The sequence below is a fragment of the Delphinapterus leucas genome, chromosome 16 (assembly GCF_059928025.1).
Source record: "Delphinapterus leucas isolate spDelLeu-1000000601 "Yukka" chromosome 16, BTC_Dleu_Yukka2, whole genome shotgun sequence".
NCBI classification, from domain to species: domain Eukaryota; kingdom Metazoa; phylum Chordata; class Mammalia; order Artiodactyla; family Monodontidae; genus Delphinapterus; species Delphinapterus leucas.
In genome coordinates, this window is record NC_143144.1 from 43,024,854 (window position 1) to 43,042,226 (window position 17,373).

The 17,373-nt window shown below is 38.3% G+C and overlaps 1 protein-coding gene across 1 annotated transcript; it reads right to left on the minus strand.

Moving 5' to 3' along the window:
* Window positions 1-1,007: 1,007 nt before the first annotated feature.
* On the minus strand, window positions 1,008-17,171 carry ZNF485 (zinc finger protein 485; the record flags this gene model as incomplete). Its single annotated transcript, XM_030759286.2, is given in 11 exon segments — window positions 1,008-8,205; window positions 8,207-8,263; window positions 8,265-8,521; window positions 8,524-8,605; window positions 8,607-8,878; window positions 8,881-8,940; window positions 13,733-13,782; window positions 13,784-13,823; window positions 14,301-14,427; window positions 16,656-16,742; window positions 17,142-17,171. Coding segments are annotated over 11 exon segments (1,443 nt in total), but the record flags the coding sequence as incomplete, so codon positions are not given.
* Between the last annotated feature and the right edge of the window lie 202 nt (window positions 17,172-17,373).

Genomic DNA, 17,373 nt, shown 5'->3' on the forward strand with positions numbered 1-17,373 from the left:
TGCATATAAGACCTTTAGCAGATATGTGATCTTCTCCCATCTATAGGTTGTCTTTTCATTTTTCTTGTCTAGAGCAAAAGTTGTTAACTTGGATGAAGTGCAATTTATAAAATTTTTTCTTGCATGGATTGTGCTTTTGGTGTCATGTCTAAGAAGTCTTTACCTAACCCAAAATCATGAAGATTTTCTCCTATACTTCCAGAAGTTTTATAGTTTTGTGCTTTACATTCAGATCCACAATCCTTTCTAATTTATGTTTAAGATGTGAGGTTTAGGTCAAGGATTTTTTTTTTTAATGAAATGTCCAACGGCTCCAATATCAATTATTGAAAGGGCTATGCTTTCTGTAAAGAATTGCTTTTGCACCTTTGTAAAAAAGAAATTAATCGGGGCTTCCCTCGTGGCGCAGTGGTTGAGAGTCCGCCTGCCGATACAGGGGACACGGGTTCGTGCTCCGGTTCGGGAAGATCCCACATGCCACGAAGCGGCTAGGCCCGTGAGCCATGGCTGCTGAGCCTGGGCGTCCGGAGCCTGTGCTCCGCAACAGGAGAGGGCACAACAGTGAGAGGCCCGTGAGGGAGGGAGGGAGGGAGGGAGGGAGGAAGGAAGGAAGGGAGGGAGGAAGGAAGGAAGGAAGGGAGGGAGGGAGGGAGGGAGGAAGGAAGGGAGGAAGGAAGGGGGGGAGAAAGGAAGGGAGGGAGGAAGGGAGGGAGGGAGGGAGGGAGGAAGGGAGGGAGGAAGGGAGGGAGGAAGGAAGGAAGGAAGGGAGGGAGGGAGGAAGGGAGGAAGGAAGGAAGGGAGGGAGGGAGGGAGGAAGGAAGGGAGGGAGGAAGAAAGGGAGGAAGGAAGGAAGGGAGGGAGGGAGGGAGGAAGGAAGGAAGGAAGGGAGGAAGGAAGGGAGGGAGGGAGGAAGGAAGGGAGGGAGGAAGGGAGGAAGGGAGGAAGGGAGGAAGGGAGGAAGGGAGGAAGGGAGGAAGGGAGGAAGGGAGGAATGGAGGGAGGAAGGGAGGAATGGAGGGAGGAAGGGAGGAAGGGAGGGAGGGAGGGAGGGAGGGAGGGGGAGGGAGCGAGGGAGGGAGGGAGGGAGGGAAGGGAGGAAGGGAGGGAGGGAGGGAGGAAGGAGGGAAGGAAGGAGGGAAGGAAGGAGGGAAGGAAGGAAGGAGGGAAGGAAGGAGGGAAGGAAGGATCTATTTCTAGGTTCTCTGTTCCACTGATCTCTGTTTCTGTGTCTTCACCACACAGTCTTAATTACTGCATCTTTAGAGTAACTCTTAAGTTGTATAATGTAAGTACTCCAAGTTTCTTCTTGTTCTTTTTTTTTGAAAACTGTTTTAACTATTCTTAGTTACTTTGCCCTTTCATATAAATTTTAGGATCAACTTATCTACATCTACAAAACAAGCCTGCTAGAACTTTTTTTTTTTTTTGTATTTTGTTAAATCTATAGATCAGTTTCTGAAGAACTGACAGCTTGATTATGTTGACTGTTCCCATCCACGACCATTTATTTAGGTCTTCTTTCATTTCTTTCATCAGCATTTTGTAGTTCTCAGTGTACAGACCCTGTACATCTTTCTTAGATTTATACTTAAGAATTTTTTATTATTTTTTATTGGAGTATGGTTGCTTTACAATGTCGGGTTGGCCTGAACTACACAACAAAATGAATCAGCCATACACGTACAGATATCCCCTCCCTATACTTAAGAATTTTTTTAAGCTGTTGTATATTGTATTTTAAGTTCAGCTTTCAACTACATATTGCTAGTATACAGAAACTGAGATGATCTTTGTGTGTTGACTTTGTATCCTATAACCTTGTTAAACTCACTTATTAATTTCTAGCAATTGTTTTGGTTTTTTCTTTTGTTTTTGTAGATCCCTTAGGATTTTCTACATATTCAATCATATCACCTGCAAATAGGGACAGTTACATTCCTTCCTTTCCAATTTCCTTTTCCTGCTTTGTTGGACTGGTTAAAACTGCCAGTACTATGTTGATTACCTGTGGTGAGAGCAGACATCCTTACCTTGTTTCAATCTTAGAAGGAAAGAATTAATTCTTTCACCATTAAGTATGATGCCAACTCTAGGGGGTTTGTAGTTGCCCTTTATTACCTTGAGACAGTTCCCTTCTCTTCCGAGTTTTCTGAAAACTTTTGTTATGACTGGATGTTATATTGTCAAGTGCTTTTTCTGCATCAATTGGTATGATCACGTGTTTTTTCTTCTTCAACATTTAATCTTCTTTAATGTAGATTACATTGTCTGATTTTCAAATCTGGAACCAGCCTTAAATTCTTCGGATAAACCCCACTTGGTCACAGTGTATTATTCTTTCTATATTCTTCTGGATTTGATTTGCTAGTATTTGAGAATATTTTGCTTCTATGCTCATGAGAAATATTGGTCAGTTCTATTTTACTGTCCTGTCTTGTCTTAATTTGGATAAATGCCACACTTTTAAAATAGAAAAATCTTTGAAAAATCCAGAATTATTTTAAAAATCCAATAATTACTATTACCATTTTGTAAGATTTTATTATTTTTCATATGCTAAATTAGGTTACCTCAAGAAGATAAGCCAGTACCCAGGCTATGTTCATGGTGCTTGACAACTTGCTTCCACTGAACTGTGTACATGATGTAGGTAATGGTACAGCATGCTCTTCTGAGACTTTTAACCAACTCAGTCAGATACATTTTACATATTCATATGCACACATGTTATACATACATATATGTATGTGTGAATATATGTATGTATATATATATATTTATATAAATATATATACACACACACACACACACCAAAAAAAAAAAAAAAAAGGACAATAATTATCCCTAACATGGTACCAGCTAACATTTACCTTAGGCTTACTATGAACCTGGCATTCAGTTAAGCATTTTAAAAGTTTCTCCTTTAAGCTAAGCCAAGAAAGGAGTTTTGTTTTCTTTTGTTTTACCTACAAAAGGTAGATACTTTGATAGGCTACATAACTTGAAATGGTCTTACAAAGTAAACAGAAGTGAGCTACATTTTGCACCCTGACTTCAAAGCTTATGTTCCTAATTGCTGTCACACAGCTTTTAGATACTATTCTGTAATCTACTTTTTTCACTCAACATATCCACTCCATCTTTTTTACTGGCTGTATCATATTCCAGTGGTTAACTGTATTTTCCAATATGGGCACAATGTCTCTCTTCTAACGTGCTCTTCTTGCAATGTGATTCTAACACTCCTCCCATGACAAAGTGTGGTTTGTGTTCCCTCCCCCTTTGAATTTGGGTCAGTTTGACTACAGAGGAAGTAACAGTTATTTCAAGGTTAGTTCACAACAGATAATACTGGTTCTCTGCCTGATTCCCTTGGAATACTCTCTTGGAATCCTGGCCACCATGCCGTGAGGAAGCTCAAGCAGCCACATGAAAAGACCATGTGTAGGCATTCCTGCAAACAGCCTTAGCTGAGATCCCAGCCAATAGCATCTACCACCAAATTTGTGAAAACATCTTGATATCACTATCAACCAATTAAAAATATTATGTGAACCCCAAATGTGGGTCACAGATGTAACTTTAAATTTTCTAGCAGCCACATTAAAATCAATTTATGTAAATATATTTAACCCAACATATCCAAAATATAAATATATACATTTATATAAATAAATTTGACATGTAATCAATCATTTAAAAATTGAGATATCAGTTTCTCTTTGTCATACTAAGTCTTTGAAATCTGGTATATGTTTTACAGTTACAGCACTTCTCAATTCAGACTAGCCTCTTTTCAGCTGCTCAATAGCCACTTCAGGCTACTGTGCTGTGGCTGCTTCAGATTATTCCACCAACTGTCAATTCCCAGCAGAGACACAATCATAGGGTTATAAAGTTGTTCCTGCTATACTCTTTCTAAATTCTTTCCCCTGCACACATACACACACACACCATGCAGAATGTGGGATCTTAATTCCCCAACCAGGGATAAAATCGTACATTGGAAGGCAGAGTCTTAATCACTGGACCACTGGGAAACGACCTTTCTGAGTTCTTGATCCACAAAATCTATGGGCCTAACAAAATGATAACTAAGTTTGGGGTTGTTTATTATGCATCAATAGTAACTAGGATACCAGGCTATGAAAATCCTATAAACATTTCCCTACTTGGCTGTTTTTTCCATCTCTTTCCAGGATTTTATTACAAACAATGCTATGATGAGCAATACAATCTCTTTAAGCTAATTTAATTATTTCCTTAAATAGTTTGAGAGTGGTTTTTCTGGGTCAATGAGAATATATATTTAGTAGACTTTCATTCATATTATGAAACTGGTATCCAAAGATTAACCAGTTTTCACACTAACAATAATGCACATATGCCCAACTGTGCTGCTTCTGATTTATTTTGGCCCTTTTCTAGGTTCTTGAGTTGAATGTTTAGTTCCTTTCTTTTCTATTCCTCTATAATATTGCTTTATTTTACATTTTAAACTACCAGTGATATATTTTTATTGTAAAAGATCCAAGTAATGTGTAAACTATATAAAAGGGGTACCATTATTGAACGATTTGGCTTTTTTTTCCCCACTTAATGTCTTAGACGTCTTTCCCTGTCGGTTCATAAAGTTTTACTCATTAAATGTTAATTGATTAATTAAACGACTGCATGACAGCCCAAAGAATGTATGTGCTGTATTTCAAACATTGCCCTGGTGATAAGATACTTCAGTGACTTCAACTTTTCATTACTATAATTATCTAAAGACCATTTTACTATTTATAGAATTTTAGAAATAGAAATGTTAGGTCAAAGAGTAAAAGCTTTTTAAAAGTTGGTGGATATAGCAAAATCTATGCTTCTCACCATCACACTGTTAATTCAGAATTCTTTCGACATGTTAAGTGTGCCTGTTTTCTTGCACCTTCAAAAGCACCAAAGGGACTTCCCTGGTGGAGAATCTGCCTTCCAATGAGGGTTCAATCCCTGGCTGGGAAACTGAGTCCACATGCCATGGGGCTACTGAGGCCATGCCTCAACTAGAGAGCCCACGTGCTGCAAATTACAGAGCCCATGCACTCTGGAGCCCGTGGGCCACAACTAGAGAGAGAAAACCTGCACTCCACAACTAGAGAGAAGCCCACACGCCACAATGGAAGATCCCACATGCTACAACAAAGACCCGACACAGCCAAAAAAAAAATTTTTTTAAAGAAGCACCAAATATCTTATTAATTTTTGCCCAAAAGGCAAAAAAAAATGTGATCATTTTAATTCACATCTCTCTAAAGCTGGTCATCTCTTTTTAAATTTGACCATTTGGGGACTGTTTTTGACAACTGTACAATCATACCCCACACAACTTCTCCCCTGAGGTTTTTATATTTTTCTTATGGATTTTTAAGAACTCTTTAGATATTCTAAGTATTATTTGTTACATACAATGGTAGTAATATTGTCTCCAAGTCTGGTTCTTTGCATTTTAACACTGTGAAGCCACTGGTCATACAAAATTTTTTAATATTTATGTGTTTTTTATGGCTTCTGAAGTTTCTAATTTAGAAAGACAACTATGTTAAATGATAGAAGACACATGAATGTATGCTTGATTAAATATTTCAAACAACACAGCCAAAGTCAAAATTTCACTTCATCAAATCAATATCACAGTCTTCTCAAAGATAACAACTGTTTTGGCCTTTATTTTTCCAGATCTCTTTCTCTATATATATATGTGTGTGTGTGTGTGTGTGCACGTGCGTGAGCGCACGCATGTGCATGCATGTATATATTAACAAGAAATAGCTTCATTTTTTAAAATATAAATAAGACCATAATATATAAAAGCAACTTCTTTTTAAAGTTTATTTACAACATTTTGTTACTTTCAGGTGTACAACAATGTGATTCAGTCATCATATAAATACATGTTCTTCTTCAGATTCTTTTCCATTATAAGTTATTACAAGATATTGAATATAGTTCACTGTGCTGTACAGTAGGTCCTTGTTGTTTATCTATTTTATATATAGTAGTGTGTACCTGCTAATCCCAAATTCCCAATTTATTTCCCCCCCATCCCCACCTCAGCTATCCCCTTTGGTAACCATAGGTTTGTTTTCTATGCCTGTGAGTCTGTTTCTGTTTTGCAAATAAGTTCATTTGTATCATTCTTTTAGATTCCACAAATAAGTGATATCATATATTTGTCTTTCTCTTACTTCACTAAATATGATAATCTCTAGGTCCATCCATGTTGCTGTAAATGGTATTATTTCATTCTTTTTTATGGCTGGGTAATATTCCATCATATATATGTGTATCTATATACCACCTCTTCTTTATCCATTCATCTGTCAGTGGACACAAGTGGCTTCCATGTCTTGGCTATTGTAAATAATGCTGCAATGAACATTAGGGTGCATGTATCTTTTTAAATTAGGGACTGCTGGATCATATGGTATCTGTTTTTAGTTTTTAAGGAGCCTCCATACTGCTCTCCATAGTGACTGTATCAATTTACCTTCCCACCAACAGTGTAGGAGGGTTCCCTTTTCTCCACACCCTCTCTAGCATTTATTGTAGACTTCTTGATCATGGCCACTCTGACCGGTGTGAGGAGATACCTCATTGCAGTTTTGATTTGCATTTCTCTAATAATTAGCAATCCTGAGCATCTTTTCATGTGCCTATTGGACATCTGAATGTCTTCTCTGGAGAAATGTCTATTTAGGTTTTCTGCCCATTTTTTGATTGGGATTTCATTTTTATTCTTTTTAATTGAGCTGTATGAGCTGTTTGTATATTATGGAAATTAAGCCCTTCTCAGTCACATTGTTTGCAAATATTTTCTCCTGGTCCACAGGTTGTCTTTTTGTTTCATTTATGGTTTCCTTTGCTATGCAAAGTTTGATTAGGTCCCATTTGTTTGTTTTTGCTTTTATTTCTTTTTCCTCAGGAGACTGACCTAAGAAAACACTGCTATGACTTATGTCAGAGAATGTTTTGCCTATGCTCTCTTCTAGGAGTTATATGGTGCCTTACATTTAAGTCTTTAAGCCATTTTGAATTTATTTTTGTGTATGGTGTGAGGGCATGTTCTAACTTCATTGATTTATTACATGCAGCTGTCCAGCTTTCCCAACACCACTTGCTGAAGAGACTGTCTTTTCTCCATTGTATATTCTCACCTCCTTTGTCGAAGATTAATTGCCCATAGGTGTTTGGGTTTATTTCTGGACTCTCTATTCTGTTCCATTGAGCTATGTGTCTGTTTTTGTACCAATACAATGCTGTTTTGATTACTGTAGCTTTGTAGTATTGTCTGAAGTCTGGGAGGGTTAGGCCTCTAGCTTTGTTCTTTTTTCTCAGGATTGCTTTCACAATTCTGGGTCTTTTGTGGTTCCCTGTAAATTTTAGGATTATCTGTTCTAGCTCTGTGAAAAATGTCATGGGTAATTTGATAGAGATCACATTAAATCTGTAGATTGCTTTGGGTAGTATGGCCATTTTTACAATATTAATTCTTTGTAATTTGCCTTTTTACCTTATCAAGGTATCAAGGAGATATATCTATGGTTGTATATAGAGCTCTACCTCATTCTTTTCACTTGCTACATAGTAGCATTTAGGTTCTTGCTACATTTAAGTTCTTCAAATATATCGCTAGTACAAACCATACTACAATGAACATCCTCACAAATGAGAAGTTTTCCAGAATAGAGGATCACAGAATATATTCATTAGGTTTATAATTTATTGAATGTCTCCTCCTTGATGGTCAAAAAGGAATAAACTATCTCTGCATGATTTACCAAACTAACTACATTTGATGGCTCTTTCTTTGTTATGAATTTTCTTATGTTGTTTGAGGCTTGAATTCTGAGGAAAAGCCTTCCCACATTCATTACATTCATAAGGTTTTTCTCCTGTATGGATTTTCTGATGTTCAGCAAGGCCAGAGCTATGCCTGAAGGATTTCCCACATTTCTTACAGCAATAGGGCATTTCTCCAGTAAGAATTCTCTGATGTTCAGTAAGGGCTGAGCTCTTGCTAAAGGCTTTCCCACGGTCATTACATTGATGTAATGGGGTTTATTGATGGGGTTTATTTCCACTATGAGTTTTCTGATGTCCAGCAAAGGATGAGCTATACCTGAAAGATTTTCCACATTTACTACAGAGATAAGGTTTCTCTCCAAGGTTTCTCTCCTGTATGCATTCTTTGATGACTAACATGACTTGAGCTTTTCCTAAATAAAGCATTTTCCACATTCATTACACTGATACTGTTTCTCACCAGTATGTATTCTCTGATGTTACAAGACAGCTGAGTTATCCCTGAAAGTTTTCCCACATTCATTACATTTAAATGGCTTCTCTCCACTATGTATTTTCACATAATGAGCAAGGCCTGAATTCTGAGCAAAGGCTTTCCCACAATCATTATATTTGTAGGGTTTCTAACCAGTATGAAGCCTCTGGTGACTTAAAAGAATAGAATTATTTCTGAAAATTTTCCACATTCATTGCGTTTATGGAGTTTCTCTCTAGAATGAATTTTCTGATGATTAACAAATGTTCACTGCTTCTTGAGGAAATTTCCCACATTTAACACATTTGAAACATTTCTTGCCTATGTAAATTTTATGATGATTTAAAAGAGATGAGCTGCTCGTAAAGGCTATCCCACATTCTTTACATTTATGGGGTTTCTCAGCAGTACGATTTCTCTGGTGGCTAATACAGGAGGAATTATATTTGAAGACTGTCCCACATTCCTTGCATTTATAGTGTGTCTTCTCTATGCAACTTCTGCCTTCCCAATCCAGGCCTCTTTCCATCATGACACTTTTTGTTTGTTCTCCCAATCAGATCTCTCAGAAGTATTTTGCTGTAGGGCTGACATCTTTGTTTCAAATATGTACTCCTGAACTGAAAAAAAATTTTTTAATTCAAATGTTCTCTATGTTGAAATACTGAAAATGAGAGCTGCACATGGATAAGAATAACATTCTATTCTATACAACTAAAGGTTATATAAAATTAATTCATACCACTTGTGATTCTTGCTAAGAAAAGATGGCAAGACTAAAGATGGGAGAAGTAAATAGGATCTAAGGAAACAGAAGTTATAAATATTGTGTTTAAAGAATGCAAGGAGCATCTAATAAGTTGGTAAGTTAGGAAGGTAACACAGGCAACACCAAAAAAGAAAAAAAGATAAAAATTTGAGGATAAACACAACTTTGGGGAGAAAACCAAGTATCACAAAGCAAGCCAGGATTACTAGGACAGACTCCTATAGGGAGGTACATTTGAGAACATTGTAATATAACACTGTACATCTCCAAGAATTTGAGAATAGCATTCCTCTGTGAGAATTTAGCACAGAACCAACATTTAATGGCTCAGAGATAAAGATATATACATACACACACATACACATATATTTATATTTTTATTTTTATATACATTTATATTTATTAGCCTGAAGAGAAATTCCATTCATCAGATACTAGAGCTAAGACTTATTTTTTAAATGCAAAATTGGAGGTGAAGTCTGGTAATAAACAGCCCAGATCCTTCAAATGGCCTTTGATGGGATATGTATTTAATGTGTAATGATTAAGCTAGAGAAAATTTCAAGGTTCTGATTGTAAAGGTAAATGGAAGCAAATCAGTCATATGAAGAGAAAGGCACTCTTATGGATTCATATTCTGTGACAAAGGTAACTTTGCAGAGCAGCGGTGAAAAGGAGACTACACTGGCATATTGGGGGGAGGGAGGAGTAAACATGAACCCTATCTCATACCATGCACAAAAATCAATTCTAACAGGATGGCAAATCTAAATGTAAAAGACAATCAATAAAGCTTCTAAAAGTTAACACAGAAGAGTATCTTTATAAACTGGAGGAAAGATTTATTAAACAGTACACAAAACACAATGACAAGAAAGGAAAAGATTAATAAAATAGAGCTCATTAAAATTAAAACCCCTATTCATCAAAAGGCCACTGTTAGTGAAAAGCAAACCACAGAGAGAAGGGCAATACAACACATATAATCAACAAAGAGGGTTTTTTTTAGTAGACACTCCATAAAAGATGACATATAATGGCCAATAAACATTTGAAATGTCCTCCTCCTCATTAGATATCAGGGATATGGATATTAAGACAAAATGAGGGACTTCCCTGGTAGCACAGTGGTTAAGAATCTGCCTGTCAATGCAGGGGACACGGGTTCAAGCCCGGGTCTGGGAAGATCTCACATGCTGTGAAGCAACTAAGCCCGTGCACCACAACTACTAAGCCTGCACTCTAGAGCCTGCGAGCCACAACTACTGAAGCCTGCACACCTAGAGCCCATACTCTGCAACAAGAGAAGCCACCGCAATGAGAAGCCCACACACCACAACAAAAAGTAGCCCCCGCTCTCTGCAACTAGAGAAAGCCCACACGCAGCAACAAAGACCCAACACAGCCATAAATAAATAAATAAATAAAAGTAAAATAAAATTCTAAAAAAAAAAGAAAGACACTATGAGATACACGATACACCCGAAGAACAATTAACTTCAAAGGACTGACAATATTAAGTGTTGACAAGGATACGGAACAATGAGTACTCTCACACACTGATGATGGAAATATAAATAGGTACAAAACTTTGAAAAACTATTTGGCATTATGTACTAAAGCTGAATATATGCATATACTATAAACTAGAAATCCCACCCCAAAAGAAATGTATCCACGTATGAACCAAGCAATAACATATATGAAACGTTCATACCATTTGTAATTCTCAAAAGCTAGAAACATCCCAAATATCCATCCAAAATATGAGATAATGAAATACTCTATTGCAGTAGTTTTAAAAGCCTGGTCTCCAGATCAGTAACAACAGCATCAACATCACCTAAGAACTTGTAGAGATTTTCAGTCCACATTTCAGACCTAATGAATAAAAAGTGCTGAGGGTGGGGCCTAGCAATTATGTTTAAACATGCATTCTAATGATCCACAGGAAGGACAATGCATGAAAATGAATGAATCTCACAAAATGTTATGCATAAAAAGCCACATCAAAAAAATATATAGTTCCATTCATATAAAGTTAAAAAAACAGGCCAAAATAAATACAGTGTTAGTTCAGGAGGAGGAGGAGAGTGTGGCTAATGATTGGAAGGGATCAGGTATGATTTAGTAGAGTACTGCCAGTGTTCTCTTTCTTGAGCTGAGTGCAGGTTACATGAATATTCATTTCAAAAATACCAATTTAGACCATATATATATAAAATCTACTCTTCTATATATGTGTTAAATTTTAAAAAGGTTTTAAGAAAGAAAAAGGAAGGTTAGCTTACGACTCTCTTAATATTTTGATCAGAGAAATCAAAATGCTAACTGCAAAATATCTAAAAAATTATGACAATAAAAACTACAATACAACCAAAACACTGCACAAACAGAAATTTACAGCTTTAAATATTTATATTACATAAATAAGAAGAAAAATCAATGAATTAATTAATTAATCAACTATAAAAGGTTAGAAAAAGTAAATAAGCCTAAGGGAAAAAAAAGAAAAAGGAGTTAAAGATTAAAAAACAGAAAACAGTAACACTAGTAAATACATCTAAGAGTCTATAAAAAGTAAAACAAGCTAATGAAGGAAGGAAAATGGAAAAAAAACAAATAAATGATGTAAATCATAAGAAAGTAACCATGAATATATAGGATAAAAGTAACCGTAAATGTAAAGGATATATGTAGAATCATAAAAGTCTACTTTGTTCAATACTATGCAGATAAATTTGAGAACTTTAATTACTGGATATTTTTTAGGAAAATGTAAATTACCAAAACTGTTTCAAGAGAGAGCAAAAATCTAGTTGGCCAAGTTACCATATAAGAGAGAATACTGCTAAAGAATTACCCCCCAATTCCTCTCCCCTGCTCTCTACCACAAAAAACAAGTTAAAAAAAAAAAAAAGAAAAACAAAAAAAACACCCAAACCTTCAGGGAACCAGTTATCATGTGAATTAAATTATAACAAAGAATGAAAATAGGAAGGATCAAAAATTTTCACAAAAATTATTACAAAATTTAAATCAAAACTCAATGAAAATGGCCCAATGAAAAAGAAAAATATAAACAAATTTCTTGTAAGTACCAATGCAAAAACTTAAATAAAACATTAGCAAAGAGTATCATCTACTGACATGTTAAAAGAATAATGTAATATGCCATGACCAAGTGGGGCTCTACTAAGAATGCCAAGTCATTAAGAGAATTAAGAATAAAATGTACCATATTAACAACGAAAAGGGAAAAGACAGATGTCATCTCCATATATGTTGAAAAGGCATTTGATAAAATTCAATACCTATGCTGAATTTAAAAGAACAAAAATTTCTTAATAAAAGACATGGATTAAATACTTCCTTGTATAATAACATATATCTATCCCAACCCAATACCAAAATTTAAACAGAAAAATTAAAGAATAAGGAAGACTGAGTTACTACTGTTACTCTGTAAAGAATCTACACAAGCATTTAGGGGGGAAATGTTCAACATAGTAAAAACAAATGGAATTACTGAAAAGCATTAAAACACACACACACACACACACACACACACACACACACAATTCCAGTTATAAAATAAGTCATGGCAATGTAATGTACAGCATGGCAACTCTAGTTAATAACACTGTGGTGCATATCTGTAAGTTGCTAAGACAGTAAACCTAACAACTTCTCATCACAAGAAAAATAATTTTTGTAACTATGTATGGTGACAGACGTTAACTAGACATATTATGGTGATCCTTTCCCAATATATACAAATATTAAATCATTACATTGTACACCTGAAACTAATATAATGTTATATGTCTATTATATTTCAATTTTAAAAAAGAATAGCTTAGAGGTCTTAAGGAAAAAAAAAAACAGTTTAAGCAAGATTATGCATCACTGGTATTTTCCATGAAACACAATTATAAAAGTTTCCCTGAAGATGATATAGGAAAAATGACAATTCACGTTTTAAAAGAAGGATACACATTTTAGGTGAGAGAAATATCCATGTTTAAAGATTCAGAAATGAACGATGACATGGAGAAAGTGACACACATAAATTTATGCAAAGTATACACAGAAAAAAATGAGAACCAAGAGCAAATGATAACAGAGAAAAGAAATAAAAGAAGACCAGAGGGAAAGGGAAGAAAGTGCTTCCCTATCAGTTTCTTTGCCAAAAATAGTAATCACCTGATAGTCAGGAAAATATGCTTATAACTGGAATCTGCCACTGCCCCACTGTATGATCAGGGATATGGATATTAAAACTAGAAAGGGTTAAATAGCCATTCGTCTAGCTAACCATAGGAGAATTTGGAAGACAGTGAGAATGGACAGAAGGTAGAAAAAGTGTAGCCTGACAAGTGCCTGAAAATGGGGAGGGAAACAACACATAAAGAGACTGATTTCAGGGTGTGAAGTCAGAGGCCGGAGGCCCTTGTGAAAGGAGCAGGAGTAGAAAGAATGAGAAAAATGGCAAGTCATTTGACATGAGGATGACACTAAAAAGAGGCAACTAGTGTCAACTGCCACAGCCCTTCTGCATGGACGTGGACTCTCTAAGATGAGCCTTCTGACCAAGAACTCCCTCCTCACTGTTCTGTGTGCTGAGCTCCAGACTCACTCACCTGTATAGGTACCTGATGGAACCCCTTATACTTCCATCCGTGGCTCTTCCATCCAACTGGGTTATTAGCTTGGGTTTGGAAGAGAGAAGCCCTGTTCACAGAGAAAGAAAAGGAACATGACTGTGGTTATGAGCACAAGGAGTTATCCCAAATCTCAGTCTCAACTTGGGGGTCTACACAGAGCATGGATATGTCAGGAAGGCCTAGAGGGTGGTATCAAGGACATCCAAATCACAGTCACAGAAATGAAGGAGTGGAAGTCAATTAGAAAACCAGGCCTCTTTGAGGACAGGAAACTCCTGTTGTTGGTGGCAGATGAATGGTGACATGCAAAATTTAGAGAACTGGGCTAGACTGCACACAAAGCTGCCCATCTTAAACTCTGTATGGCTCTGACCTTTCTGAGTGAAAGGAGCATGAACTCCAGCCTCTAAGCCCATGGTAAAAACAAACAAACAAACAAAAACCTCCCATTTTAAGAGTTTAAATACCCCCAAATCATTAACCCTGTGAAAATGCACAGTTGCCCAGCAGACCAATTTTGAGTTAAAGAGAAAAAAATCCTTACCCACAAACACCAGATTCCCATAGTTCTCCAGTATCACATCCCTGTACAGGGCCCGCTGAGCAGCATCCGGGTGTCTCCCTTCAATCTGGGTAAAGGCCACAGCCACATCCCCAAATGTCAGTGATCCCTGCAAAATCAAACCCAATTCCGTTCACCCAGGAACCGTTGACTCCCTTGCCCCTGAGGTAGGGAGCCAGGAAGGCCTCACTGGAGAAGGAAGGCAAGACATTCAAAGTCAGCTTCTGATAGCTCAGATTGTTTATGAGGAGAAAAGTGGGACACAGTTAACGAAAGGACCAACGAGGAACGTATATGACATCCTTGGAAAGCAGACTTGTTTCAGAGGAACGAAATATTAAAAGATAAGAGGCTGCAAAGTGAAGTGATTCGTGACCCCTCATACTTCAATCACACTGCCCTCCTCGTGTTCTTCCAATATGCCTACCATGCTCGTTCCTCCAGGCCTGGTGTTTGCTCATCCCTCACTTAGTAGGGATGAAGTGAAATTGCTTAAATGTCACTTCGTCAGAAAGTTCTTCTTTAATCTTCTCCCATCTTCTACTACTTTCTATCCCATGATCCACTTTATTTTTTTTTTTCCACAGGGTTTCTCACTGCCAGGCAGGAGAGGTTTAGATTTATGGTCAGTACACTCTATAATGAGAGCTCCAGGAGGGCAGGGACCACTTGGGTCACTGCTATCTCCCCAGCCTAAAACACTGCCTGACACATGGGCATGTTCAAGGATGTGTCATTCAACAAATGAATAGAAACACTGAAAGACATGCAAAATGATACCGGCTTTATCCCAGAATTTACAGCGATAAATATGTATCTGTTAATTGCCATTCATAGCAATAACAACCTAATATGTACCAGGCACAGTGCTGAGCCCTAAAACATACAACATCTCTGTATTTCCACTAGAAGTGTATAAAGTGTAAGGAACGGCACCAAGAAACGGAGGAGAGCTTAAGCAAGCTTAATTTGGGACCGCTCCCGGGCGAGGCTCACTGGTCCGAGAGAAAGAGGCCAGAGAAGTCATGCCCGGGCGAGGGTTTGGGCAGAATTTATAGAGGAAGAAGGGAAAGGGGTGTGGTGAATCCGGGAGGGCACAGGTTATTCCTTATTTGGTGGTCTCTTCAGGTATCGTGGCAATATCTGGTGCCGGTTGCATCAGTCTTGGGACCGTTAGTTCCGCCTCGAAAGGCGGGAAGACTGGGCTGGGTGGAAAGTTCCCAGGTCAGTTCCTGGAACTGGGTGGTCCGGGAAGTTTCGGTCTGATGCAACCTGTGAGTCTGATTGCGTTCCCCTGCCTCAGGCCACTTGGCCTTACATAAAGTATATCTATTTTACAGCTAAGAATACTAAGGCTCAGAGAGTTGAAAGAACTTGCTCAAGGTCACAGGCTGGTTGAGTACACAATATTAAAAAGGAGCTATAAAAAGTGGTAATGAAACTATGGAGCAAACTAGAAGAAACAGCTACGGCATATTAAAAGGAAAAAATGGGTAAGCCTAAAAAATACACATGCAAAGGTGTTTCAAATGAAATAATTTGATTCACTAGGGTGATAGGAATATGGGTAATCTTTAATTTTTAAAAATTTTTGTTACTCTTAGTTTGCATAATAAATACTCAACTATTTACTACTTCCTTCAAAATGTTCATTACCTCCTGTCAACTTCTCAAAGTCCTTCAAAACCCAGTTTTCTCCAGGATTAAGGCAAATTCCAACCTGGCATTCTAGACACTGAACGTTTCCAACTTTCTCTGGGGCTAGCTCATTCATGGTTCAGAGGTAACAGCTTCACTCATGTTGCAGCGCCTTCCCCTAGTCACCCCAAACTCTCCAAATATGCAAATTTCATTTATTCTTCAGTAAGAACCGTAATGGTCACCACCACTACCACCATCCCACCCTAAAGACTCCTCTGACCCCTGAAGGTCAAGAGAGCACTACCATGGCTGTGTCATGTGTATCATTCATGATTAACGTAAAGCCTGTTACGTCTTTTTATGCTACGTGTCTGTTTTTCCATTATCTCTGAGTTAGCAATGTCTTTGAGGTAACAGCTGTACCTTATTACAAAGTATGTTTCACTTTCTAGCACTCTAGAAAGCATGGGTACCAACAATCTATTTGGTGAATGACTCTGTAATGGGTAGAGAGAAGGACATGAAGGGATGACAGTGGGGAGAGGGGCCCCGTCTCTGTAGAGCTACACCACTCCAGGATTGGCTCAGGCGGCTTGGTCCATACACTGGTCAGAGCATTTTCCAAGCAAGAGGCATAAACCCAACTTCATTTTGAAACAACAGAGATTTCTCAGGAAAAGGAAAAATCAAACTTACCTGGATCTGGGTTCTTGGTAGTCTTGCGGCCGTCTGTCCCCTGAACTGTTCTCCCAGGCAAGGACAAAGAATCTTCACAACGCCAACCTGGGAAAAAGAAAGGAAATATGAGGAAGTCCCTCCATGTTTGGTACTAGCTAGAACTCGCTCTCTGCACACTGAACGAGAACAGTCCGCCACCCTCCCTAGTCCCCACAAAGGTCGAGAGGTGAAGATGCTTAAGCTCAGGAAGAAAGGGCACGGAACGCCTGCCTGGAGTCCGGCCTTGCAGCAAGCTCTAGGCCAAGCTCTGACTGTGAGTCAGTCAGGCACCTTCGCCAAAACATGCGGAAAGTCTCGTCGGAGACTCAATCCCTGGGTCTCAGCGCAAGCCTTTAAACCTTCTGGGACAGCACGGCTCCTGGGGTTGGGGCCCCGCTCACATCTGCCCGCCCCTCCTAGCCCGCTCTTTCCTCAACTTGCCCCTCGGGGAAAGGAGGAGCTCACCAGGTCTTTGTGCCCCAGTCCGGCGGCAGCCGTTCACGACCTATCTGGGAGGGTTGGGCCAGAAAGCTGCGCACGCTGAGGAGCCGTGACCACCCTCACTGTAGTCACTGAAGAGACACAGGTGCAAGCCGAGCACGCCGGTGCCGCGCTCTACTCAAACGGAGGCGGGCGGGACCGGAAACGGAAGTGACCGCGGAGGCCTCTGGGAAATGTAGTCTTGGATCCAGTCCGG